The 27,867-nt window shown below is 44.0% G+C and overlaps 1 protein-coding gene across 1 annotated transcript in view; it reads left to right on the top strand.

The window, feature by feature from the left end:
* Positions 1-27,867, top strand: part of SYCP2 (synaptonemal complex protein 2) — a 372,455-nt gene that overhangs the window by 176,451 nt on the left and 168,137 nt on the right. Inside the window, exons 23-30 of the mRNA XM_082271514.1 lie at positions 4,238-4,344; positions 10,132-10,168; positions 11,987-12,057; positions 12,169-12,226; positions 12,745-12,800; positions 14,092-14,140; positions 17,938-18,110; positions 18,201-18,249. Of these exons, the coding sequence (XP_082127640.1) occupies positions 4,238-4,344; positions 10,132-10,168; positions 11,987-12,057; positions 12,169-12,226; positions 12,745-12,800; positions 14,092-14,140; positions 17,938-18,110; positions 18,201-18,249 (600 nt within the window). The remainder of the gene's footprint in view (positions 1-4,237; positions 4,345-10,131; positions 10,169-11,986; positions 12,058-12,168; positions 12,227-12,744; positions 12,801-14,091; positions 14,141-17,937; positions 18,111-18,200; positions 18,250-27,867) is intronic.

Raw genomic sequence — 27,867 nt, 5'->3', positions numbered from 1 at the left:
TGCTATCACCTTGGTATCCCAGACTTTAACGGAATGGGCAAAAATCTTACACCAGGATTTGGAAGGGATCAACATCCTCCTGAGCTAGCAGATCAGTTGATTCAGGGGCTACAGTACATCTGTAAGGCATCCTTTGATGCGGCTCCTTTGGCTGGCAGAGCATCTGTGACGGCGGTGATCCTTCGCTGCATGAATTGGTTGAAGCACTGGTCAGCCGACCAGGCTTCTAAAAATGTAATGACTGATCTCCCTTTTGTAGGAGACCGTTTGTTCGGTGCCTCTATGGAGGAAATCATTAAAGGTCTTACGAGAGGTAAGAGTACTTTGCTTCCACAGGTTGTTAAAGGCAAGGAACCTCGTCATAAACGTGGTCCTTTTTTCTCGGCTCACAAGCGGCCCTTTCGTCCGACTTAATCGCAGGACAAGGGTACCTTAGCGGGCAGCTCCAAGAGACCCTAGACTGGTAAGTCAAAAGTGGGCTCTGTTGGTTCCCCAGACAAGCCTTCCTCATCCTGAAGGGGCGCCCTTACCTGTATCTGGGGTGGGGGGACGTCTTTGTTTCTTTCTGGACCCGTGGACCCATTTGTCCTGAATGAACAAGGTTCACGGGTCCAGAAAGAGTTGATTCAGTTTGGTTACAAGACCGAGTTTGGGTTCTTCCCTCTGGCAAGGTTCTTTCCTTCCAACCCGTGCCTGTCTTGGCTGCAGAGCCTTTACGGGGCCGTGCGGGACCTGTTGGCACAGGGAGTCATTGTGCTGGTTCCAGAGTCGGAAAGTTTTCAAGGCTTTTTTTCAAATCTGTTTACTGTTCCCAGGAAGGAAGCCAAGGTCCACCCGATCTTGGACCTCAAGGCTCTGAACCACTTTTTGCAGGTTCAGAAATTTTGGGTGGAGTCCATTCGCACGGTAGTGGCATTCCTTCATCAAGGGGATTTTCTGGCCTCAATCAATATCAAGGACGCTTACCTTCATATCCCAATATATGTTGGGCACCAGCGTTTTCTGCACTTTGCCGTGGGCGAGGTGCACTATCAATTCGTGGCTTTACCCTTTGGTCTCGCATCAGTCCTTGGGTGTTCACTAAAGTGTTGGCCCCGCTCAGGCAGAAGGGCATCACGGTGTTGGGATACCTAGATGATCTGCTTCTGCGTGCAGTGTCTTCATCGTCTCTAGAAGTGGATTTTGACATTACTGTGCGAACTCTGCAAGAGTTTGGCAGGACACTAAATTTTCAAAAATCAGCTCTGACTCTGTCCATCAAGCTGGACTACCTGAGTCTGACTCTGGATTCCACCTCGGCCCGGGTGTTTCTTCCGCAGGCGAAACTGCTGCAGTCGCAGGATGCGATTCGGCTCCTGTTGTCCAACCATCGGTCGTCTCTCAGGACTTGCGTGCAAGTGCTGGTCCTGATGGTTTCCACCTTTTTGAAGCAGTTCCGTTTGCTCAGTTCTATACCAGGTTGTATAGACAGAAGTGCGACACCTAGTGGACCACACAGGTGTAAACACTCCCTTATAAGTTTCACTCATTGGAATACCCCGGTTTATCACGGATACTGCACACAGCACTTTTCAGGAAAGAGTCTCTCCCTTTCCTATATTTATTTGTTCACTATTTGTTTTCATTATTTTAGAGGATTATATGTTTATACAGAACTTTGTCAATTATTTATTTAATTTCTGCACTATACCTTCTTTATCACCTGCACTATAAAATATACAATATTTAATAAATATTTATCACAACTTGTGCACCTCTGTTTTAAATTATTGTTCACTGCACATCATTCTTGTTCACTGTATACTATTCCTTATACACTGAGCTTTTTTTGGGGGAATGTGAGAATTAAACCCATTTATTATTATCCACTGGCACCTTTGCACTTTATATCACTATTGAATCTCTTATTCGTTTTATGCATATAAGTGATTTTATATTCACAGAACCATTTTAATATAATTTTCACAGGAAGCGCCTTTTTCCAACCTTTTCCACTTTATCTTACAGATTTCTACCTTGGTCATGTTTGGTCAAAGGCCAGCTGGCTGCGAATTCCTTGGTTAACACTTTTGTGCAAGGGGTTCCCCATCTGGCTCCTCCGGTGAGATCCCTGGTACCTCTGTGGGATCTCAATTTGGTATTGTTGGTACTTCAAAAGCCTCCTTTTGAAAATATTTGGGAACTTCCTCTGCTCACAGAAGGTGACCTTTTTGGTGGCTGTTACCACTGCGCGTAGGGTGTCGGAGTTGGCTGCGTTGTCCTGTCGGTCACCTTACCTGGTGGTTCACAGGGACAAAGTGGTGTTACGACCCTGTCAGGCGTTCCTTCCTAAGGTCATCTCGGGGTTTCATTTAAATCAGGATATTGCGTTGCCGTCTTCGTGTCCTAAGCCGAAACATCCTAAAGAAATTACCCTATGCTCCTTGGATGTGGTTCGGGCAATTTGAATGTACCTGGCAGTGACTGAGTCGATTTGTAAATCCTATACTATGTCCTTACGGATGGATCTCGTAAGGGGCAGGCCGCATCTGCTGCAACCATTTCCAGATGGATCAGGCAGACAGTGGTGCAGGCCTATTCCATTAAGGGTCAGGTTCCTCTTTTCCCTGTCAAGGTGCATTCTCCAAGGGCGCTTAGTGCCTCCTGGGCCTTCTGTCATCAGGCGTCAGTGGTTCAGGTGTGCAAGGCGGCTACGTGGTCCTCTGTGCACACATTCACAAAGTTTTTTAAGGTGGATGTCCTTGAATCTTCAGCTACTGCGTTCGGCCACAAAGTTTTTCAGGCTGCAGTTGCAAAGGCTCCCGCCTCTTGAGGGTGTATTTTTTCCTGGTGGTGAGCTCCAGTTGTTCCTGGTTGAGCTCCTCGTTTACCTGGTTGGCTATGTTTAGCCCTTGTTGGGAATTATATTAGTTGTGTTTTTTCAAACCCCTCATATTGACACTGCTTTGGAACGTCCTAAGGGTCTAAGAAGATATGGAGCTGTGTCCATCAGTGAACGAAAGAGAAAACTGGATTTTTGTCTTACCCTAAAATCCTTTTCTCTGATGTTCATTGATGGACACAGCATCCACCCCTCTGTTGAGTTGGGATATGTATTCTTCTGACACTGCTTGTTACAAAACTAATGTCCTAAAGCAGGAAATTAGAGTATGCCCCCTGGGACTGCCCTATAGGCGTAGGTAATTATTTACCACCTAGTGTCCTACTCCTACTAAGGAGAGCAGCATAACTCAAGGGTCAAAGAAGATATGGAGCTGTGTCCGTCAATGAACATCAGAGAAAATGATTTTAAAGTAAGACAAAAATCCAGTTTTTTGGGATAAAATACACTTCAAAGAATTAAAAAAAAAAACTAAACCGTAAAGTTAGTCCAATTTTTGGTATAATGTGAAAGAGGATGTTACGCCGAGAATCTTGAGAGAATCATTATCTTTATTCTAAGCAAAAAAAAAAATTGATATTCTCATTTTATCCAGAATCGTGCAGCTCTAGCATGGGTTTTCATGAAAGCACAACAAAGATACAGGAAGTTTTTTTTTTTTTTTTTAATGGAAGTATTTTTACGACTTGGGAACAAGCGGTTATACCAGGTTCATGGCTGCAGCTATGATCCTAGTATTGTTTTTTTTAGAGCTGGGGATGGGCTTTTATGTAAAAATGATCCGAGTGGCTCTACAGAGTACAGAGCAGGTAAGTATAAAGTGTTTGTTCATTTCTTTTTTTAAACAACAAGCCTTTACTATAACTTTAAATAAAAAGTTTGTGAAAAAAAAAAAACTACAGTGTAACATTTGGGGTTTAAGTAACTTTCTAATAAACAAATGCTGAATTTAACTTGTGTGTGAGAAATGTCAATATTGCCATTGATGGAAGTGGTTTAAGTACATATTACCAATCTCTCCAGTAGAACCCAGAGGTAGGTAGAGCTCTCCTTTAGTCTGTTGCTGCACTCCTTCACCTGACCTTTATTCAAAACCGATACCTGGTTTTATTCTTGCTTGCCCCCATAGCTGCTCAGGCCCTCCCTCTAGCACTCTCTAGCGGGGTGAAGGAGAACTGGCCTCCCAGCTGCATTAACAATTTTAAAAGTAGATAAATTACATTTATTTTAAGACTTTTAATGTGCCAACTTGCATTGAAAATGCCTGCTTATTACTTTGAAGGTAAAGGCCTTTGATGGATCGTACAGCTCATTGATATACCCATGAAAGGTTGTTGTGGGGTTTTATATTCACAGGATGCAAAGGCCAGAAGTCTGCATGATGCAACACAGTCACTCCTTGCAAAAATAGAAAGCAAATACTCCTGTGATGTTGCCAATAAAAAGCAAGCAGCAGCAGTGTGGTATGATGATATTTGTTCATTTAATTTTTATTACTGAGACGGTAAAACTTTATACTTTCAGTTCTTAACAACTTATATATTTGGACTGCAGTTAACCAAAGTACACCCTTTATAAGTGTTTACTTATAGCATGTTATCCAAGAACTTTTCATTTCTAGAAAAAAAAAAAAGAGAGGTTGGAGTTAAATGTCAGGCATCAGTAGGCACTGTAAAGCCCCGTACACACGTACCGATTGTCGGCCGAACGATTGGCCGATTTTCGGCTTGTTAGTATGATGCTTCCGACAGTCGACAGCGCACTTTCGGCCGAACAGAATCTGTCATGCAAGCATTACAATTTTTGTATGCCGACACCAGAATGGCCGATTGTTCGCCAGTCAGTACAGAATTCGGCCGACAGACAGCAGATTTGCAAGACTGGACATGCTCAGAAAAGAAAAAACACAGGGAAAGTTAACCATCACATGACATCACTTCTGCAGTCGGCGGACAAAATTTGTGTGCAGTCTTTTGCACTTTTCAGCGGACAGGACAGCCCGGGGACAAAAGACAGCCGATCGGTCGGCCGACGATCGGTACGTGTGTACGGGGCTTTAGTCTACTATCCTGGAAACAAACATATTATATGTCAGGCAAATTACTAAAGAGTCAACAGAAGAAAAAAAACAATATGGTTCACTAACAAGGTAGTAGGATAATAAAGGAGAAAAAATCTGCATATAGGAGATTCGAGGAAACAGAAAGTGTAGCTGATAGAGAAGTGTATAAAAACATAATATCAATGCTGCCTAAGCACAGGAAGAGGTGGAAATGGCTACATCTGTGAAGGAGACAAAACCTTTTTTAGGTACATCAGTGATGGTAGGAAAAAATATAATGAGATAACTAAAATGAAAACTGGGTCAAACACATTTTGAGGGATACCTGAATATACTGTAGCAAACCATTTTAAACAGTTTACTTCTGTTTAGTCTTCTCAGAAATTAATGGCACTAACAATAACAAGTTTGGGAACCATATTTAGAGTGAATAAAATGAAATGGAAACTGACACAGGGAATACGGCAGTTTTCCATATAGAAAAATGCTTTAGATTCCCACCAGGTTGTCATAGGGCACGTAACCAGTGTTAATTTCGTCGACTAAAACCGACTAAGACGTTTTCGTCGACTAACACAATTCAGATGACTAAAATATGACTAAAACTAAAATGGCATTTTAGTCAAAAGACTATAACTAAAACTAAATCGAAATTTGCTGCCAAAAATTAACACTGGTGCATGCTCAAAGCATAAATAATAACATATTAGATTTTTCACTCCAGGACCAGCAGTAGTATATAAGGAGTTTGGAAATTGTAGAGAAATGCTTAAATAATGCATTACAAATTACAATTGAACTACACCCATTCGATTATAGATGACTAAAATGAGTTTTAGTCGACTAAAATGTAGGGCGTTTTAGTCGACTAAAATATACTGGAGTTTTAGTCGACTAAATACGACTAAAACTAAAACACTTGCAGAAGACTAAAATGGGACTAAAACTAAAATGCCATTTTAGTCCTAAGACTAAGACTAAAACTAAATTGAAATTTGCTGCCAAAATTAACACTGCATGTAACCTAGGCTGCCTGGGCTTTTTGCCACATGATGTAGGCCAGGAGCAGTAGCCTTTATGTGTAATATTAAATTATTTATAGTGTGAACTTTAATGATAGGTCCAGCCTAAAGCCAATGGAAATTATTTCAATTTATTGAGGCGTGAATGTGCAGTTTTAAAAACATTATTTCTATATCATTCATTAACAAACGCAGCTCCATATTCTTCTTAACCATTGGTTTATGCTGCCCCCTATAGGAATAGGACACTAGGCAGGAAAAATCTTTACAATGCCTATGGGGCATACACCCACTCACTCTGCTATAGGCATTCACTTTTTTTCTGCCTAGTAAGTAAGGACCTAGTTACCCGCTGAGATTTCGGTCCTAGCATGTTTTTTATGTACAAAGGGAACCTTTTGTCTAAATTTTATTTTTTTAGCTAGTTATGTTCCTGAGAGAACTACAATCAACAGCCGGACTGGGCATTGGACTGGATATTCTAGATCCTTATGGTCTCCCAGTCTGGCCAGTGAGCGTGTTCGCAGCTCCGCGCTAGGCCTCGCCACAACATAACCCCACTGGACGGGGGCTGGCCCGCGAGATAAACACCACGCTGGGATTCACAAGACCTAGTTTGGCTTAAGTTGCAACATATCTCTTGGCCGTCACACCCCCACCCCAGGTGGAAAGGTGGTCTGACCAGAGTGGTGCCCACCTGAATATGGTTGGTATGGTGGATAGTGTCCCCCCCAGATCTCTTGCAGTCTCGGGGTGGACGTGGGCCCCTCCCTGGGACAGTCAGACCCTCGGGTTACCCCCATTCCCCATGCTCCCTCTTGTATGGGGGGTCCTTATGGACCATCCCCCATCGACCATCCAAGGCTCCCCGCCGCAGGCCATCCTCCCCACTATTTCATAGGGGGTTCTTACCTTAGTCTGGTACGGTGCAGGGGCTGTAGCAGGCGATGTAGGCCCTTGGGGGGGGCGCGCTAATGCAGCTGATTATGGGATCCGCATTCAGGGCCCCCCCCCCCATGCCTGATTGATCGCTGGACCCCTCAGGGGATCCTGTAGACCACATGGTGTGCCGAGGATGCCACCATTTTTTTGTAGATCATCTTCACAAGGCTCGGCAGCCATTTTTTAGTAGTTTCCTATTGAAATGCATTAAGCGGCCATTTTATTGTGGTCTCCCCATTGAAATGGATTGGGCGGCCATTTTCTATGAGCCGGAGAATACAGTAGTGATTGGCAACCATTTTTTAGTAGTTTCCTATTGAAAGGCATTGGGCAGCCATTTTGTTGTGGTCTCCCTATTGAAATACATAGGGCGGCCATTTTCTCGGAGCCGCAGAATGCTGTACAGCAGTAAATTGGCAAGGCTTTACCTTTGGTGCTGACCCAGGTACTTCCTCTTCCTGTGAGGATCGTTTTCTGTACACTTGAAACCTGCTCTGCTCTCCCTAATATCGGGCGGTGGTGAGTCTATGGGGTCCCCATAGGTCGCTCCCTCACTCTGCTATATTGCAGCTTAGTGTGGCGGGACTTGTAGTACCACTGGTGCAGCGGTGTGGGGCCATTTTGTTTTTGTTTTTTTGCAGTATTCTTAAAGTGATACTGCGCTGTCCCCGGGTTAACATGGATAGGGCTGGGCCTGATGTCTACCTTTGTGGCAGTTTTGTTTGCACGATTCCACACGAGACCTCTGCAAAGAGAATTTCTTGTCAAGTTGAACAAGGATCCAAAATCTTTGGACTATCTGATCCTACTGAGCCAATAACATGAGAAGTGTTCTGCTGTGATGGCTCTGCTCCCTGGCTCTACTTAAGGGCAAGTCATTCCTTCCCCAGTATTGAACTGTGGTTACCACGTATACCAGCCTGTCTGGTTGGGGGGAGTACTTGGAAAGATGTATGTCCAGGGGACTTGAACTCTAAAGGAGTCCAGACTACTGCTCAATATTATGAAACTAAGAGCAATAAAGCTTTGCTTGATTCACTGGACAAATCACCTTTGAGGGTGTCTGGTTTGGATTCAATCAGACGATGCCACTGCCATGACTTACGTCAATCATCAAGGGGGCACCAAGAGTGTCCTGGCAGCTCAAGAGGTGGCCCAGATTCTAATATGGGCAGAAAGCTTTGTTCCAGCCCTATCCGCCATGCATATACCGGAGTGTAGAATTGGCAGGAGGATTACCTGAGCCATCAGGTGTTAGATCAGGGAGAATGGTGCCTTCCCCCGGAGGTGTTTCACCTGCTGTGTGTCCGGATGTGGATTTTTTGGCCTCCCGACTCAAGAGGAAGGTGCAGAGGTTTGTAGCCCAATCTCGGGATCCTCTGGCAGACGCCACAGACGCACTAGTGGCTCCTTGGGGACAGTATTGGCTGATCTATGCGTTTCCCCCACTTAAACTGCTGCTGAGGCTTCTGCGCAGTTTAGAGGTGGAAGGGACTCCAGTTATTCTGGTGGCTACAGACTGGCCTTGCCGGTCTTGGTACGCCGATCTGGTGCGATTGGTCACTGATGCTCCTTGGAGACTTCCAAGATCTGCTGTCTCAAGGTCCCATCTTGCATCCTGCTTTACAGTCGCTGGCCTTAATGGCATGGCTGTTGAAAGCCAGGTATTGAAGGATAGGGGTCTTTCTGACTGTGTGATTCCCACACTGTTGAAGGCCAGAAAATCTACCTCTCGGAAGATTGATCATCATACTTGGAAATTGTACTTTGCATGGTGTTAATCTATTAAGGTGCAGCCGGGCTTATTTTCAGTGGCTCGGATATTGACTTTCCTTCACAGAGGGGTTGAGCAGCGGTTGGCCTTGGGTAATATCAGAGGCCAGGTGTCGGCTCTAGTGGTGTTTTTTCAACGCCCTTTAGCCAAGTATTCTTTGATTTGCACTTTTATTCAGGGTGTTCGCCACATGACTCCCCCGATACTGTCCTCGTTATCTTTGTGGGATCCTAACCTGGTACTGTCAGTTCTTCAGAAACCTACTTTTGAACACATTAGAGAGATTCCTTTGCATTCCTTTCCTCTTACTTTCCTTTACACTGTCACAGAAGGTAGCCTTTTTAGTGGCTATTACCTCTGCGCGCAGTACTACCTGTTGGTCCACAGAGACAAGGTGGTACTTCGACCTAATCAGTGGTTTCTTCCTAAGCTGATCTCAAATTTCCATTCAAATGAAGACATTGTGCTGCCTTCATTATGTCCTAAGCCCAAGCATCCTAAAGAATTTTCCTTGCATTCCTTGGTTGTGGTTAAAGTAATCAGGGTTTACCTGGCGGCTACTAAGTCCTTCAGAAAATCAGACTTGTTTTTGTCCGGACGGATTGGCTGCCTCTGCTGCGACCATCTGCGATGGATCTGGCAGACGGTGGTACAGGCTTATTCGATTAAGGGTCAGGTTCCACCTTTCCCTGTGAAGGCGCATTCTACTAGAGCGCTGAGTGCTTCTTGGGCTTTTCGCCATCAGGCGTCAGTGATACAAGTTTGCAAGGCAGCAATTTGGCCGTCTGTGCACACATTCACAAAATGATATGAAGGTAGATGTGTTGGCATCTTTAGATGTTTCTTTTCGCCACAAGGTTTTTGCAGGCTGCTATTTAAAAGACAATTTATTCTCTTTGAGGTTTGAGGGTGTATGTTGTTTCTAGGTGAGCTTCAGTTGTTCCTGGTTGAGCTCCATGTTACCTGGTTGGTTTAGCCTTTGGGAATTACGTTCTTTTCTGCCTTGTTTTTCCACCCCTCATGTTAATACTGCTTTGGGACGTCCCAATGGTTAACAAGAATATGGAGCTGAGTCTGTCAACGAGCGATAGAGAAAACTGGATTTTTGACTTACCGTAAAATCCTTTTCTCTGACGTTTATTGACAGACGCATCACTCGCCCCTCTATATATGAGTTGGGTTGGTTTTTTTTTCTTCTGACACTGCTTGCAACAAAACTGAATGCCTATAGCAGAGTGAATGGATGTATACCCCCAGGGACTGCCTCATAGGTGTGCTAAAGATTTTTCCTGCCTAGTGTCCTACTCCTGTAGGGGGCAAAATAACCCAACAGTTAAGAAGAATATGGAGCTGCGTCTGTCAATGAACTTCAGAGAAAAGGATTTTAAGGTAAGTCAAAAATACAGTTATTTAATTATTTTGTAATCTTTTCTCTTAATGTCATTTGCAGGCAAAATATAAATGATCACAGCACACAAAAAAACAAGGTAAGCAGATTGTTTTGTGCATTCTCGGCAATGTTTTTCACATATGCTAATATAATCTCACTGCCCCCCCCCCCCCCCCCATTCTTTGGCCTCCTTCTTACATTATACAGTAAATATATAGAGTGACCATATATGTTTATAGCAGCTGCCTTGCACAATTCCACAACTTCCCAAACAATCTGCAAATTGTTTTAATAATTAATTAGAAAATTAAGTATGTGGTTAATAATAGCAGAGACTCAAGACAGATTCTGGATTAAAAAATTTGATCCTGAGAAAGAAGAATCTGGTGTTTCTCCTATGAAAGAAACATTCTGACAGCAGACCAGGTCCAGGACCAGACCAAGTAATGAGTCGGTTCCAATGACAATTTCTGAAGGTCCAGGATCTACCTGAACCTCTTTAACGTCTGGGCAGTCAGAGAGCCGTTGTCTAACAAAGCCCTTGCGGACAATGATGGGAATACCCTGGGAGCGCAATGGGGCTAAGAACTGAGCCAGCACCTGGGTGAACACTCGAGGTGGAGGGAACAGGCCAAATGACCAACTAGTAGTGCAGAGGTCCTACAGCAAAAATCAGAAAGCTTTGGTGTGCTGAAAAGATGTCCACAGAATCCAGAAAGTCTTCCTGATGAGGATAGGCAATGACAGATGATTTTTCAGCCATAATGACCCAGAGAGGTCTTTGAGACCCAACGTGGAGTGAATGCCCCTTTGTGATATTGGGAAAGTAAACAAGTTAGTGTAATACCCCTAAAAGCAGTTATGCAACAGCACGAAAATGGTCTTGGGTGAAATAGTAGAAAACTACAACTCCTCAGAGGTAAGCTCTTCCGACAAGGATTTCAGTGAATCAGAGGAAGTCTATGCAACCAATGACTCAGAAGCCACTAAAGCTGCAGATGAATTAGATCCAGAAGAGAGGGGTAAGGGGGGAATGTGAAGAAGACAAATTTGGTAGATAAAGCAAATGTCAGTTATTAAAACAGCAGAGCAGAATAAAAGGCGTCCATCCTTCTAAGACACTAGCAAAAAACCGAGTCAAGCTTGTAGTATGAGGAGTATGGCAGTATTTCAGTATCCAATCCTCGTTTAGGGCCCATTATACAAGGTTTAAGACTTCCTATGTCCCTCAGTGGAGGAGATGGAAAACCACATTCCTTTAACTTCCTAATAAAAAAGCTAAAAAGAATGCCTTCAGTTTGGTATTTTATTAGCTGACATCTAGATTTAAGGCACCTTTCACACGGGCTTTCCTGATCGGATGCTCCATGCAGCCCTATGGAGCAGCAAATTTCAGCGGTGACATGTCCGCTGACACCCGCTGCTATCCGATACAATCCTGTCTGTGAAATCCGGACGGATGGAGACCCTATTTTCCATCTGCCTGGAGGATCGGATCAGATAGGATCGGATGAAAATGGACAGGCGGTCCGTTCTCATCCGATCTCCCATAGAGGAGAGCGGGGCTCTGACAGCTCCGTCTCTGCAAAGTAAGCAGAGACGGACCTGTCATCCACCTGTTCAGTGGGGATTGGCGGATTGATCCCTGCTGAGCAAAACTGAGTCCGTCAGGCACACCGCCCGTGTGAAAGGGGCCTTATTGACAGAGATGTTTGCTTCATGGCAACCTTCATTTATCAAAGCTGGGCAGGAGTTCTCTATTACCTAGAGCTGTGGGGAGGCAAAAATGATGTCTAAAGTCTATTGCATTAGATTTTTGGTGACAGGGAAGCCCCCACCCCCCTTTAATTCATGTGTGTGTTTAGATATTTTTTGAATTTATATATAAAATGTATATCTGTTTTGTTGTATCAAGGAGAAAAGACAAAATAAGGTTAAATTAAAAGAAAAGAGAGAGCTGAACAAGATTAGAAAAGGAGAGCCGTGGTAAGTGTGGTTAAAAAAAAAAAATATGTAAATAAACATATATAAAAATGTGTTCCCCTGATCTTCAGTGGCAGCAAAAGCATGGAGAAAAAAAATCTGTTTTCTTGGCAGGAATGACATTTACAGCTTTCAGTCTGTAGAAGGTGATAACCCTAGAATAGAACTTGGGGTAAGTCAAGAAGGTAAAATCAAGATACAGAATAATGTTTCAAAGCCCAACTCCAGGAATTAAAAAAATACTACACTTCATTGCCCCCCCCCCCCCAAAAAAAAAACACACACACACTACAAGGGTTAACTCTAGGGGAGTTAGGAATAAGGTGTAAAACGTACTCAATTCCCCGCTCCCACAGGCCTCAGTGCTATGTTCTGCTTTGGCTGGCGGGTGGTCCTTAGTTGTCTTTGGGTTCATTGCATGGCTATCAGCCCTGTATGTGATGACATCTTTGTATGACTGCCACTGGAGCATATAGAATAAGCTTTGGGGGGCCGGTTGCACAGATAAAACCTGTTGGAGCAAGGAGTAAGGCAAGTATTACACCTTAGTCCACTGCACTGGTAGATTTTTTTTGTAATTCCCAAAGCTGGGCTTTCAATTTTGCAATGTGGATTATTGCTGTTATGGCACAGTAAAGAAATTAACAGTATGAAAGCCGCTAACAGAGGGATTTTCTTTTATTATTTAAGGTTTCCTCAACTTTTCTACCAAAGCCAACAGGCAGTGTATCAATGGCTAATAATGAGTAAGCCTCTTTTTCATTTCTACAGATCTTGTTCAATAACATTTATTGATTACTTCTAACTAAGGACTTTGAGCTTTTTGGCAAGGAAAAATCCGCCTTAAGCCGGTACACGGGGGTAAATGTTGGGAGACATTTGTCAGTTAAAAAAAAGAACCGCTGACATTTGGCTCGTGAGTATGTCGGTCTGTTCGACAGAAGCTGACTTCTGTTGGACGTGCATGCTGGAAAACCAGCAGCTGACTGACACCGATCAGTGCTCTCAGGCAATGGCAGAGAGCGCTGATCGAAGTGTTCTGGCAGGGGGGCCGTCCCCCTTTCAGAACACAACAGCTCAGAGGGGGAGAAAGCTGTACCTATGATGGATGGTTAGTACAGCGGCTCTGACCGGAGCTGAGTTTTTTGGGGGTTTTTTTGCACAAAAAAAAACTGTTTGTGTTTACCAGGCTTTAGTAAGAAACCCTATTTACAACATCTAAAGATGAATTAAATGTCTTTCTAGGGCTAGTACACCTGCACAATCAGTTTGAGCTGCATATTTTTTTTTTAGCTTGTGTACTTTCACACAGTGCATGGGCCTTACCCATAGACAATGTAGAACTGTAGTCTAGTTGTGTGATTCACTAGTTGAATCAAAAATCTAAATGTGTGTGAGGATCAAACATTGAAGTATAATAATAAACATGTAAAACAAATTTTAATTACAAATTAAATTAAATGTTATTTTTTTTTCTTGTGGTGTGGTGACACTTCACTTCAGTTTTTTTTGCATGCATTTCACTTCTCTCTCCCGCCACTTTATTTATAGTGAAATCCTTTATATATACCCTAAATCCTGAAGTCTTTGGGCCATTCTTGTAATGTCACAGGTTTTTCCTCCGGCAGATGCAGAAGGCAGTCCTTATTACATTTAATGAATTGTGAGTGCTTTTTTGTCCAGAGGTACGGTCAGCGCAGGCCAGTATGTTGATGCACCCCCAGTGGGTGTGTCCATGACGTCCTGGGCTTACAGGAAATGGGTTGGATGATACCCAGTCAGGGCGTCATGAGTACTAGCACTAGATCACAGAGAGGTCGGTGAGTATTAAAAATAAGCTGTATTTTTTTTTAAATTAGCATGGATTTGGAAACATTATTTGGGGTTTACCACTAACGTAAAGTTTGTATCCCAAGACTCTGGTTTTAGTGTCTTAGAACTTACCCAAGATGGATGTTGGATTGATAAACATGTACTTTTGTGTCATGCACTGTTCACATATTTATGAAGAAATGTTACATATTTTCTTTTTTTTAGGAACACAGATGAAAAGAAACAGAAAAGTACTACAGTGACTAAGAAAAAGGTAAATGTTGTGCTTGTTTTATTATTAAAGCTTAAAGTACAATAAGATGTATGAAAAAACACCAATTAAAGCACTTATGTGTTCATTAAAGCAGTAGTAAATTTACAATCCAGACTTTCCCTATATTAATGACTTTGCTATTACTTACTCGTGCCCTTTATCCTGTCCTCACTTGCGCCGTTTTGTTGATCTGGCCCAATTTTTACTCTAGTGACTTCACCGGCGCATGCGTAGTTTGTGTGTCATCCACAGCATGCTCTATGTGCCGCCATTGAAGACATGCTTGTGCCGTGCCTTCTTCATTGGCACTCGTTGCACTGCATTACAATACCAGAGAGTGCTGACCCTCAGTCATTTGTTGAAACACCTTACGTGACTTGCTAGATCACAGTGGGTGTAGACGTAGGTCCAGATCAACCTCGGAGCAAGCAAGGTTAACTTCTAATGTGCATGCGCGAGATTATAGGCTCTCATACTATAGAGAGGGTGGAAGCATTATCATGCTGGAAGCGGAAGAGAATAGACAATATGGCGCAGGCTTCGGCTAGGAAGTGACAAACAAAATTAAGCCAGAAAAAAAACCTTATTTTGGGACTTAATGTAGCGTCAAACATCAAAGAGTTATATCCTCTTGGACACTACTGAATGCTGCCCATGTGCATGGCTCCTGATGACCACAGAAGAGCTGTCTTAGATCTTTTTTGTATGGGTTTTTGGGTTGAGCTGAAGAACCTGCAAGGCTGATTATGTGTTCCTCCTATTAGTGAACTGTACCAGTTACAACCAGTTGACACTCAGTTGTTTAGGCGTTCCCCAGTGACGTCACTAAAGATATCAAGGTCCTAAATTCTAAGGTTTTTCATGGTTTATTTTTTTAAATAATCTTTATTTTCAAGTATACAAAAAGCAAAAAAAGAGAAAGAACAAACAGAATGTTAGCAAGGCTGTAACATACGAAGTACAACTAACATGGCATTACATCACTGGCTATAAAAAGTAAACAAAGTCACAATCAAGACAGATCTGGCAATATGAGGAGGGTGCCTATCGGCCAAACAGAGGATAACCCTCATAATAAACCTGTCTCCGCTGTCTAGCACATACTCTGGGGAAGGTCCCCCAGAGCGGCCAAGCAGAATTGCGACCAACATCAAGCAGCTGTTATGCCAGCCATAGTATACGGGTAAAAAAGAAGCCTGAGAATAGAAACAGAGAAGTAAAAAAAGGGGGGAAGGAAAGGGTGGCTCCTAACGAGGTTGCCAAAAAAAACAGAGAAAGGAAAGAAGGAAAAATAAAGTATCCTGGGGGAGATAGAAATGGGATGTGAGCAACACACTGTAAAGGGGGAACAATCTCATAAACAACCTGGGGCACCTGTCTCAGGGGCCCAAGCCATGCTGCTTTATTATCAGGGATCTCTTCTGAGTAAAACATCCACCCCGTCCATGTGTCCTTGAATCGCGTCTGTAGGCCCTGCGTGGTCAACACCCTCCTCTGCCTCCATAACTAAGTTAACCTCCCTCTTCCATTCAGACAGTGCAGGGCAAGAAGTCTTTTTCCAATGTCTCGGAATCAAACATTTGGCTGCATTTAGCAAAAACGGGATTACACATTTATACCTCTTGACAGAGGAACGGGTGTTGTGAAACAGGTACTGCAGGGGGGTACGGTCAGGAGGGGTAATAGCCAATTTTTGTATCCAGGGATGAATGGCATCCCAAAACGGTTGTATGAGAGGGCAGTCCCACCATATATGGAGGAACGTACCCTCCTGACCGCAACCCCTCCAGCAACGTGAGTCAGAGCCAGGGAACATCCTACGCAATTTAGTCCTGTACCAGCGAGCCAGGAATTTGGTTTTTCATGGTTTATCATGCATCCTGTATATTAGAAAAACAGTTTTCAGGATTTCTAATTTATTTTCTAATTTAATTTGGATACAATAAGGAGAGATCCTCTTGCAGACTTTCTGAAATGTTTTTATCTGGCGTTTCACCTTAACCGGTTGCCGACCGCCGCACGACGACATACGTCGGCAGTCAGCCCCGGCCAGGCAAAGTGACGTATATATACGTCACTAGCCTGTCACTTGCTTGGGAGCCAATAGCGGGCAAGCACGCGCCCATGGAGGCGCGCTCCCGCCCCGGCTCGTTCCCCAGCAAGTCCATGCGTGTGGCCGGCGGACCCAATGTCCGCCGGTCACTCGCCGATCATCGGTGCAGAGGGAGAAAGTCAGGCGGCTGATGTAGACAAGCCGCCTGTCATTCTCCCCTGTGTAGAAACAGTGATCATACGGTTCTACTATGTAGGACCGTTGATCACTGTTCCTACACTTCAAGCCACAGCCAATCACAGTAAGAATCACGCCCCTAGGGACACACACCACCCCTCCCTCTCAAATAAAGTTAACCCCTTCACTACCAGTGTCATTTTGCAGTAACAGTGCATATGTATAGCACTGATTACTGCAGTAATGTCACTGGTAACCCCAAAAATGTCAGTCAAGGGTCCGATCTGTCCGCTGCAATGTCGTAGTACCGCAAAGAAAATCGCAGATCGCCGCCATTACGCGTTAAAAAAAAACACCAAAAATGACAGAAATCTTTCCCTTAGTTAGTAAACGCTATAACTTTTGTGCAAACTAATCAAAATACGCTTTTTGTGATTTTTTTTTTTACCAAACATAGGTAGCAGAAAACAAATTGGCCAAAATTTTTAAAAAATTTTGATTTTTACCTTTTTTTGGGGGGGAATTTCATATAAAAAAATATGAAAAATATTGTTGTTTTTGCAAAATTTACGCTATTTTTTTGTTTATAGCGCAAAAAGTAAAAATCGAGCAGGTGATCAAATACCACCAAAAGAAAGCTCTGTTTGTGGTAAAGAAAGAACGTCAAATTTGTTTAGGTACAGCGTCGCACGACCGCGCAATTGTCCGTTAAAGTCACGCAGTAAAAAATCGCAAAAAACCCCCTGGTCAGGAAGGGGGTAAAATCTTCCAGGGCTTAAGTGGTTAAAGGAGTTATTAGAGAATATAATTGTAGAAATTTTTGTGCAGCCACATGTTTGGTTATTTTTCTTTGTAACTGAGCTCAGCCTGTACCCAGCCTAGGTATCTCCCCTGTATAATCCTTGAAGCTGAGGAAGTACTAAAATATCCATGGCAAAATCCCCCCCAGTAACTGGACGACACACAGATCTGGGAGTCAACTGGTTTATTGAACACTCTCACACAATATATACAGCACAGGGAAGCATCCCCCTGCCAGTCAGATTACCCCATCAGGTCAAGGGTTGCCTGACTACATTCCTATGCAGATGAAATTGTATACAGAAATATAATTAACATATCTAAAGAACAACCAACGCAAACAGTATACTATTTTCACTCTGCAACTAACAAATGACAATTATTCAATCAGCCTGAGCCAATTAAGTAGCAGACGGCCGTCCTCGAGCTCCAGTAATACAATACACATTGTCTCAATACACATCCAAGCATTGCTTTGGATATTTAGGAGTCACAGATTTAATGGCAACAGGCTATAGGTCTCACAGTGTAATGTGGGATTAAATCTTCATATTTCTTGAGAGATATGGTTGATTAATATATCACTGTCCCACTTGAAGCAATCCAAACCACACCCTCAGTGTCCATTCTGCTACATTCTTCTTCACGTATTCATGTGTAGTATACTTTGTTTCCGTTGGTTCATCAAAGTCATATATAAATATTTTATAATCCTAGAGCAATTTTACCTTAAAAATTCAAAACAAACTTGTATTTCTATTGCTAGGCCAAAAGCCCACGCAGACATCTGTTTAGTGACACTGATACTGACAGAGGAGGTGATGATACCAAAACAGATCATAGCTGGTTAAGGGACACTGCCAGCAAAAAGAAACCCAAGATTGTTGGCTACAGCAGACAAAAGCAAACCAAACATCCAAAACAGACTATGACATGTGAGTATATATCTGCAATGTGCTTTGACCTTTCTTTTCCCACCAATAAATTCAAGCTGTCAGTGCTGTGTTTGATTTATTTGTTCACAGGCAGAGCAGAAGAAATTCCTAAACAAAATAGGAAAAGGAAGGCATCTTGCATGGTAATATTTAAAGGGGGAATTCCAGCTTAGACCTTGTTGTTAAAAGTGCCAAAATGCTGTCTTAATATACAGTATATGTTTTTAAATAATTGAGCCTTTAAAGTGACCCAGAAATGGTAATTGCTGAAGAGTATTTGTCTGGTGTAGCTGTGAAAGAGAGCAAAAAAAATGTAGGCCCAAGCTGTAGAATATTAAAATATTATTACTTTTCCTATTACTCTTCCTTTACTGTCTGCTTTTTTAAAATATTGTGACACGTCTGGGTTTTCTAGCAATGGTAGTGCCAAAAGAGTGAGTTTACTCCAAGCCAGAGGGGTTTTCAGAGCTTTCCTGCCCACTTTTATTCAAAACAAAACACACACAGGTATGTCTTCTCACGTGGGGGGGGGGGGGGGGGGTTCTCAGCATCAATGCAACCAACATAGCATTCAGCCTCCTGACTCCCTTATGGTAGCTTTACTGCTCTGAGTACTATGGCATGATCCTCCAGACCATTAAACACATCCCAGTGTTCATGCAGACGCGGTACCTCAGCTCTGCGTTATTACCCCTGCATCTCCCTGGCTGCTCTATCCCTCCCGGACCCTCTCTACACATCGGGCCTTGGTCTATCTAGACCTGGAAACCATGGTGCATAGCAGCACTTCTTACGGCTCCCATCACTGACTTTCTCGAGGGGGTGGGGCACTGACCTCTAACTTTGTCTCTAACATAAACCCAGCACATACCTGCACCATTAGTGTTCCTGTTTCCTGCAAAACAGGCCACTCTGCTACAGTACAATATACAGTGGGTACGGAAAGTATTCAGACCCCCTTAAATTTTTCACTCTTTGTTATATTGCAGCCATTTGCTAAAATCATTTAGGTTCATTCTTCTTCCTCATGAATGTACACATAGCACCCCATACTGACAGAAAAACACAGAATTGTTGACATTGTTGCAGATTTATTAAAAAAGAAAAACTGAAACATCACATGGTCCTAAGTATTCAGACCCTTTGCTCAGTATTTAGTAGAAGCCCCCTTTTGATCTAATACAGCCAGGAGTCTTTTTGGGAAAGATGCAACAAGTCTTTCACACCTGGATTTGGGGATCCTCTGCCATTCCTCCTTGCAGAGCCTCTCCAGTTCTGTCAGGTTGGATGGTAAACTTTGGTGGACAGCCATTTTTAGGTCTCTCCAGAGATGCTCAATTGGGTTTAAGTCAGGGCTCTGGCTGGGCCATTCAAGAACAGTCACAGAGTTGTTGTAAAGCCACTCCTTCGTTATTTTAGCTGTGTGCTTAGGGTCATTGTCTTGTTGGAAGGTAAACCTTCGGCCCAGTCTGAGGTCCAGAGCACTCTGGAGAAGGTTTTTGTCCAGGATATCCCTGTACTTGGCCGCATTCATCTTTCCCTCGATTGCAACCAGTCGTCCTGTCCCTGCAGCTGAAAAACACCCCCACAGCATGATGCTGCCACCACCATGCTTCACTGTTGGGACTGTATTGGACAGGTGATGAGCAGTGCCTGGTTTTCGCCACACATACCGCTTAGAATTAAGGCCAAAAAGTTCTATTTTGGTCTCATCAGACCAGAGAATCTTATTTCTCACCATCTTGGAGTCCTTCAGGTGTTTTTTAGCAAACTCCATGCGGGCTTTCATGTGTCTTACACTGAGGAGAGGCTTCCGTCGGGCCACTCTGCCATAAAGCCCCGACTGGTGGAGGGCTGCAGTGATGGTTGACTTTCTACAACTTTCTCCCATCTCCTGACTACATCTCTGGAGCTTAGCCACAGTGATCTTTGGGTTCTACTTTACCTCTCTCACCAAGGCTCTTCTCCCCCGATAGCTCAGTTTGGCCGGACGGCCAGCTCTAGGAAGGGTTCTGGTCGTCCCAAACGTCTTCCATTTGAGGATTATGGAGGCCACTGTGCTCTTAGGAACCTTAAGTGCAGCAGAAATCTTTTTGTAACCTTGGCCAGATCTGTGCCTTGCCACAATTCTGTCTCTGAGCTCTTCAGGCAGTTCCTTTGACCTCATGATTCTCATTTGCTCTGACATGCATTGTGATCTGGAAGGTCTTATATAGATAGGTGTGTGGCTTTCCTAATCAAGTCCAATCAGTATAATCAAACACAGCTGGACTCAAATGAAGGTGTAGAACCATCTCAAGGATGATCAGAAGAAATGGAAAGCACCTGAGTTAAATATATGAGTGTCACAGCAAAGGGTCTGAATACTTAGGACCATGTGATATTTCAGTTTTTCTTTTTTTAATAAATCTGCAACAATGTCAACAATTCTGTGTTTTTCTGTCAGTATGGGGTGCTATGTGTACATTCATGAGGAAGAAGAATGAACCTAAATGATTTTAGCAAATGGCTGCAATATAACAAAGAGTGAAAAATTTAAGGGGGTCTGAATACTTACCGTACCCACTGTATATATTAGTCATTGACCAATATCGTTTTTTCGTTACTGATACCGATATTTTTGCGGATCGCATATTGGTATCGGCCAATATTTTCACACGTCCAAATTACCAAAAAAAAACCACAGAAATCTAAAGAAATCTCTTAATAAACATGTTACTCTTTATTTATTACCATTTTTAACATTAAGTGCTCGTTCTTCACACCTTAACTGCATAAAAGCTTAAATTCCAGGGACATTTGCTTTGCATTTCACATCCTGACATTTGTTTTATGCATTAATGCATAAAACTGACTGCACTGCAGTAACATATTGCAGTGTGTGAGTCCACTACTGCAGCACTTTTATGATAAAAGTGCTGCAATAGTGGACTCACACACTGCAATATGTTACTGCAGTGCAGTCAGTGCAAAACAGCTAGGAAAAAAACTAGGCAACAACAACAGCTACACAAAATACACATACAGTGGATTGGATGGACTGGAGTCAGTGGAAGAGGACTACCTCTGCAGTAAGGCACTGACTGCAACTAATGCAGTGCAGTCAGTGCAAAACTGCTAGAAAAAGAGCAAGGCAACAGCTACACATGTCACAGTGGATTGGATTGGACTGGAGACAGTGGAGGACTACTCTCTGCAGTAAGGCACTGACTGCAACTAATGCAGTGCTGTCAGTGCAAAACTGCTAGAAAAAGAGCAAGGCAAAAGCTACACATGTCACAGTGGATTGGACTGGACTAGAGTCAGTGGAGGACTACCCTCTGCAGTAAGGCACTGACTGCAACTAATGCAGTGCTGTCAGTGCAAAACTGCTAGAAAAAGAGCAAGGCAACAGCCACATAATGTCACAGTGGATTGGACTGGAGTCAGTGGAGGACTAGCCTCTGCAGTAAGGCACTGACTGCAACTAATGCAGTTCAGTCAGTGCAAAACTGCTAGGAAAAAGCTAGGCAACAGCTAGACAGTGGATTGGAGTCACTCAGCGGACTACCTCTGCAGTAGGACACTCACTGCAACTACAGCAGTCAGTGAAAAACTGCTAGAAAAAAGCTAGGCACAGCTAGACAGTGGATTGGATTGGAGTCAGTGGACTACCTCTGCAGTGGGCATTCACTGCAACTACAGCAGTCAGTGCAAAACTGCTAGAAAAAAGCTAGGCAACAGCTAGACAGTGGATTGGACTGGTGTCAGTGGACTACCTCTGCAGTAGGGCACTCACTGCAACTACAGCAGTCAGTGTAAAAATGCTAAAAAAAGCTAGGCAACAGCTAGACAGTGGGTTGGATTGGAGTCAGTGGACTACCTCTGCAGTGGGCACTCACTGCAACAACAGCAGTCAGTGCAAAACTGCTAGAAAAAAGCTAGGCAACAGCTAGACAGTGGATTAGATTGGACTCTTAGCAGTAAGGCACTCACTGCACACTCACTGCAACTACAGCAGTCAGTGCAAAACTGCTAAAAGAAAAAGCTAGGCAACAGCTAGACAGTGGATTGGATTGGAGTGGAGTGGACACTACTCTTTTCAATACTCACAGTTAAGTAGAACAATATTATGATGCAGAAAGCGGAACATTTCAGCATGTCCATGGTCACCTGTTTTGTTGAAACAATGCAGCAACTTCGTAAACCTGCTCAGGAATGGAGGACAGAGGAGCAGAGAGAGAGAGAGAGAGGTATCTTCTAGCATAAGAAACAAGTATTTTGTAGCGTGCCTCATTTTCTCTCCACCACTGAAGAGGATGACTTCTTCTGTCAATTACGGCTTCTTTCAAATAGAGATGAAGTTCATCATCCAGGCTCATCGTTGCAGATTCAGAAGAAATTGATCCTCCGCATTAGGCCCCAATAAAACACAGAAAATGTCCTGATCAATTTGACGACGATGAAGCAGATTCTCTTCTGTTCGTTGACGTATTTTTGGACATTTGTCTGTTTTTTCAGCATGCTGCTCTTCATAAAAGTAGTGTTCTGGACTTTTCTTTTTTCGGCAGGAACCTCCTGCACCTCCATATCTTCTGTCAGCCATTGTTTCGCCTTAGCCAATACATCATCAGAAGAGAAAGCATGGTTCTTGTATTGAGCATTCAAAAGACTTGCAAGCACAACATGTTTAATCTCTTCATGCTTATCAAAACATATCAATCAAAGCTTTTTGGCTTGACAGACCATCATTTGAAAGTTGGAGGGTGTTGTGTGCCATGATGACACAGAGGTCTGACGTATCAGCAAGCCTCACTCCTTTAGGCATGTTTGCTCCACTGTCTCTAAATTGCACAAGCATCTCTCGGTCTTTCTTGATTCCCCATTCTTCAAGCATGCCTTTTTGTCCATCCGCTGTCAATGAAGTGGCATGTAAGAATGAGTAGTGACTCAGACTCTGTGACCAGCAGTCTGTCGTGAATAAGAGCAAGTTGCCAGCATTCTCTGGTTGCAGCATAGCCTTTACTTTGTCAACTACTTTTTGGTGTAGCTTTGCCAGCATTTTGGTTTGATAATACTTCTCACTCAGTGTGCAGCTTGGCTTAAGCATGGACATCAACCACTTAAATCCTGAGTCAGACACCATTGTAAATGGCTGGTTATCAGTGACAATCATGTCTGTGATTACTCTGTCCAGCAGTTGGAATCTTACATCTGAATCTAGACAGTGACATCTGTTTTTTCACAAACATATCTGTCATTGTTGCCTGGGATAGTGGAGGAGGTATTTCAAAATCACATTGATATTCATTTTGTTTTTTCTGTGCTGCATGATACAATTCAATATGATGAGCTCTTAGATGGGCCCAAAGATTCGAGGTATTTTTGTTACTGATTACATGCTTATGTTGTTTGTACATGTGTTGCACACTGCTGCTTTTCCCATAGTGCCCAGGGTAGAGTATAATATGGGGACTAAGAATACCAACTTTTCTAATGCCTCCACATTTAACCCTCCTGTGCCCTTGGCACCAACGTTATCGGTCTTCAGAGATCTTGTTGCTAAGGATATCGATGAACTTCAGATCACAAAATGTGGAATGGATTTAGCCTTTAATAGGGGACTTAAGTCTTTGAAGGAGCGAAAGGATATTATGGTAAGACCTGCCAACAAGGGCAGTGGGATCGTCATCATGGATTCCACCGCCTATGATGCAGAGATGCATAGACTCCTGACGGATAGAGAAACATATCTTCCTCTGAGAGGTGATCCTACTAGGGTTTATAAGAAGGAGTTAATCAACCTGGTTCAAAGCGGGTTCGATAGAAAATTGCGAACTAAAAAAGAAAAATACTTTTTGGTACCTTCTGCCCCTAGGATCCCTGTGATATACTTTCTAACGAAGGTGCATAAGGATCCTGTCTGCACACCCGGGAGGCTCATCATCAGTGGGAAAGATTCTGTTACCTCCCGGGTGGGTAGATATATTGATCATTTTTTGCAGCCGGTGGTCACCAAGTTGCCTTCCTATCTCCGCGACTCCATGCAAGTGATAAATGAACTTCGGAATATCGCGTGGAGTGATGGGTTTATAATGGTTACAGCCGATGTATCATCGCTGTATACCATTATATCCCATCAGCATGGAAGAGAAGCGGTATCCTATTTTCTGGAACAGGGCAGCCTGTTGAGTTTCCAAAGGGATTTTATCCTTACCCTTTTGGATTTCGCCATGGCCCGGAATTATTTCTGGTTTGATGGCCAATTTTATTTACAGAATAGGGATGTGGCCATGGGGGCCAAATTTGCGCCCAGCATGGCCAACCTATTTATGGCCAAGTGGGAAGAGGATGTCGTCTTGGGTGTGCCTAGGCCGGAGCTTGTGCTCTGGCGTAGGTACATCGACGACATCCTCTTCCTATGGAATGTTAGCTCCGATTCTTTAGAAAGCTTCATGGCGGGTCTCAATACCAACCAGAGAGGTATCAATCTACAGTATGAGTTTAGTAGTACTGAAATCCACTTCCTCGATTTATGCATACGAGTAGAAGAGGGTCAAATTATAACCTCTACATTCTTCAAGGCTACCGACAGGAACGGATTCATTGACACCACCAGTTGTCATCATAAGGCGTGGTTAGAGTCAGTTCCTGTCAGTCAGTTTTTGCGTTTGAAACGCGATTGCTCACGTAGGGAGGATTTCTTGAGTGAGGCATCAATTTTGAAGAAAAAAATCCTTGAAATGGGATATAAAGAAGTGTTACTCAATGAAGACCTATTACAGCCCAGCATTAGGGGAAATGGGAAATCATTTGAATATGCCTTTTTTTCTTCTTTTTCTACGCAACACTTCTCCGTTAAAAAGATATTACGTCGCCACTGGCATGTTCTACAAAATGATGGCGTATTGGGCCCCTTGCTTCCACAGCAACCACAGGTTGTATATTGGGGAGTCCCACCCCTGAAGTTACAGGTGGCCCCGAACATCAGGGATCCCCCTAAAAAGGTATCTTTCTTTCAACAGAAAGGGGGTTTCTATAAATGTAGGAAATGTGAGATTTGCAAACTAAATACGGAGAAGAGGCGTTGCGTGGAAAACTTTAAATCCGGTTCCACTGGTCAGGAATTAAAAATCAAACCTTTCATCTCTTATTCCACCAAACACGTGGTATACCTGATTAGGTGTCCGTGTGGCCTTGACTATGTTGGCCGCACTATCCGAGAGCTACACGTGAGGCTCAAGGAACATGTGGCCAACATAGTCAAGGCTACCCCAAACATAGCGTATCACGTCATTATGACCAATGTCACCAAAGAGACCCTAAGGGGACTCTCTTTTTGGGGATTGACAGATACGCAGGGAATTGGAGGGGTAGCAATATGACTCGGGGAGTATCAAAACTTGAAACCAGTTGGATATACAAGATGAGGTCCCATACCCCAATGGGGGTTGAATATAGAATGGGACCTGAATGCGTTTATCAGTAATTCCTGAATAATTTAGATTCAAATACTCCCTCCTGTATGATATATTGGGTATTGTACTTTAACATCATTATATGTCGCTTTTGTCTCTTCTTTGTTTTTAGTGGTTTTTATAAGGTATTGTTATTTTTACTGTTTTGCTCCCCAGTATGTTCCGCTATAATTCCGCTAGATAGCGCCGTCTCTCCCGTAATTGGGTAGTGTTAATGAGCTCTAATATGTGCCCTTGAAGATTGGCGAAAGGAGTTTTGCTATATCTTTATTTCCATTGAATTATATTTGGCGGCGTTTCTTGATTAATTCCTGCGTTGCAAATATTATTTATATCAGGCCTTAAGGGATATCTGGTTTGCGGGTTATTTATATTCCCACTTCCGGGTATCCGTTCTACATCCGGCCGTTTGTGATTTCCGGTTTGTGGAACGCAAGTGTCTGCATCCGGCTTCCGGTTTACTACAAGGATTTCCGCACTCCTCCATCGCTATTTATAGCGAAGAGTGCTGTGAGACCACGCCCCTGGACGACGTCTGCTAATGACGAAACGTACTTCGGCGGTGCTCACGGTCACGCACGCATACACGGAGGAGACGCGGCGGCCATCTTTTGGGTGGTCTGTGGAGCATAGCGGGACATACGGAGAGGATCACTAGGAACTTGCTGAGATGCTTGATTTTATCTACAATTTGTAAGTGTTCTTAATATATGTTTGCTATGAATAAAAGTGTTACGGTCTGCGCTATGATAGTGTTCTATTCTTTGTCCCACACCAATCCATGGTTGAATTTCTGAATCCTGGTGCATCGGGAGGAGGATCACCTTGGGCTTTCTTATGATTTGGGCGCATTGGACCTCTGTTATGGGGATCATCCCCATCTGGTAAGAGGCGGTGTGAACAGGGTGTCTGGTGATGGTTTCCCGGATTCACAGCTTTGCACCTTTCCTGGCGGCTTAGGACATTGTACAGACTTTCTAGTCCAGTTATATTTGGATGCTTTTAGGAGTAGCGCCACATTGTTTGTTACTTTTCCTGGAGAAGGTTGAGACGAGAAATAGTCCCAGACCACACTTTTACTTTTTCTCTCCTCATCCATCTCCATTTAAACTTGAAAGACACAAAAAAGATTAAAGAAATGGCTTGCTGAAGCGGAAGTTGCTGCTAATGCTGGCACTGGCACCCTGTTGTGGGTTGGTGGCTAATGCCTGGCAGTGTGGCTGGCTTGGTGTCACCCTGTTGTGGGTGGCTTGCTTGCCGGAAGACTGTGGTGGCTGGCTGGCGTCACCCTGTTTTGGGTGACTGGCTTGCAGGAACACTGTGGTGGCACTGGCTAGCTGGCTTGCTTGGTGTCACCCTGTTATGGGTGGCTGGCTTGCAGTAACATTGTGGTGGGCGGCTGGATTGGTGTCACCCTCTTTTGGGTGTCTGGCTTGCAGGAACAGTCTCTGTGGTACCTGGTTGGCTTGCTTGGTGTCACCCTGTTATGGGTGGCTGGCTTGCAGGAATACTGTGGTGGCTGGCTGGATTGGTGTCACCCTCTTATGGGTGGCTGGCTTGCAGGAACACTGGTGGCTGGCTGGCTGGCTTGCAAGAACAGTCACTGTGGTGCCTGATCGGCTTGCTTGGCGTCACCCTGTTATGGGTGGCTAGCTTGCAGGAACACTGTGGTGGGTGGCTGGATTGGTGTCACCCTTTTTATGGGTGGCTGGCCTGCAGAAACACTGTGGTGGGAGGGTGGCTGGCTTGCAGGAACACTGTGGTGGGTGGGTGGCTGGCTTGCAGGAACAGTCTCTGTGGTGCCTGGTTGGCTTGCTTGGTGTCACCCTGTTATGGGTGGCTGGCTTGCAGGAACACTGTGGTGGCTGGCTGGATTGGTGTCACCCTCTTATGGGAGACTGGCTTGCAGGAACACTGTGGTGGCTGGCTGGGTTGCAGGAACACTGTGGTCGGTGGCTGGCTTGCAGGAACACTGTGGTCGGGGGCTGGCTTGCAGGAACACTGTGGTGGGGGGCTGGCTTGCAGGAACACTGTGGTGGGGGGCTGGCTTGATGTCACTCACCCTGGCCTGTTGTGGTGGGTAGCTGCTGGCTTGCTTGAACACTGGTCATGGTGGCGGGTGGCTGGCTTGGTGTCATCTGGGTGGCTGATTGCTTGGTCGCTTTAGCTGGCACCCTGTTGTGGCTGGTGGCTGAGGCCAGGGCCTGTGGTTGGATGGATGGCTGGCAGCGTGACCAGACCAGACTGCAGCTGGCTGTAACACAAGGCTGTGGGAGGCGGTCTTAAGTGTGCGCTGTGAAATGG

The sequence above is a fragment of the Pelophylax lessonae genome, assembly GCF_965119305.1.
Source record: "Pelophylax lessonae genome assembly, chromosome: 11".
Classification (NCBI taxonomy): Eukaryota; Metazoa; Chordata; class Amphibia; order Anura; family Ranidae; genus Pelophylax; species Pelophylax lessonae.
Note: the sequence above shows the minus strand (reverse complement) of the source record. Positions and strands in the feature narration are given on the sequence as shown.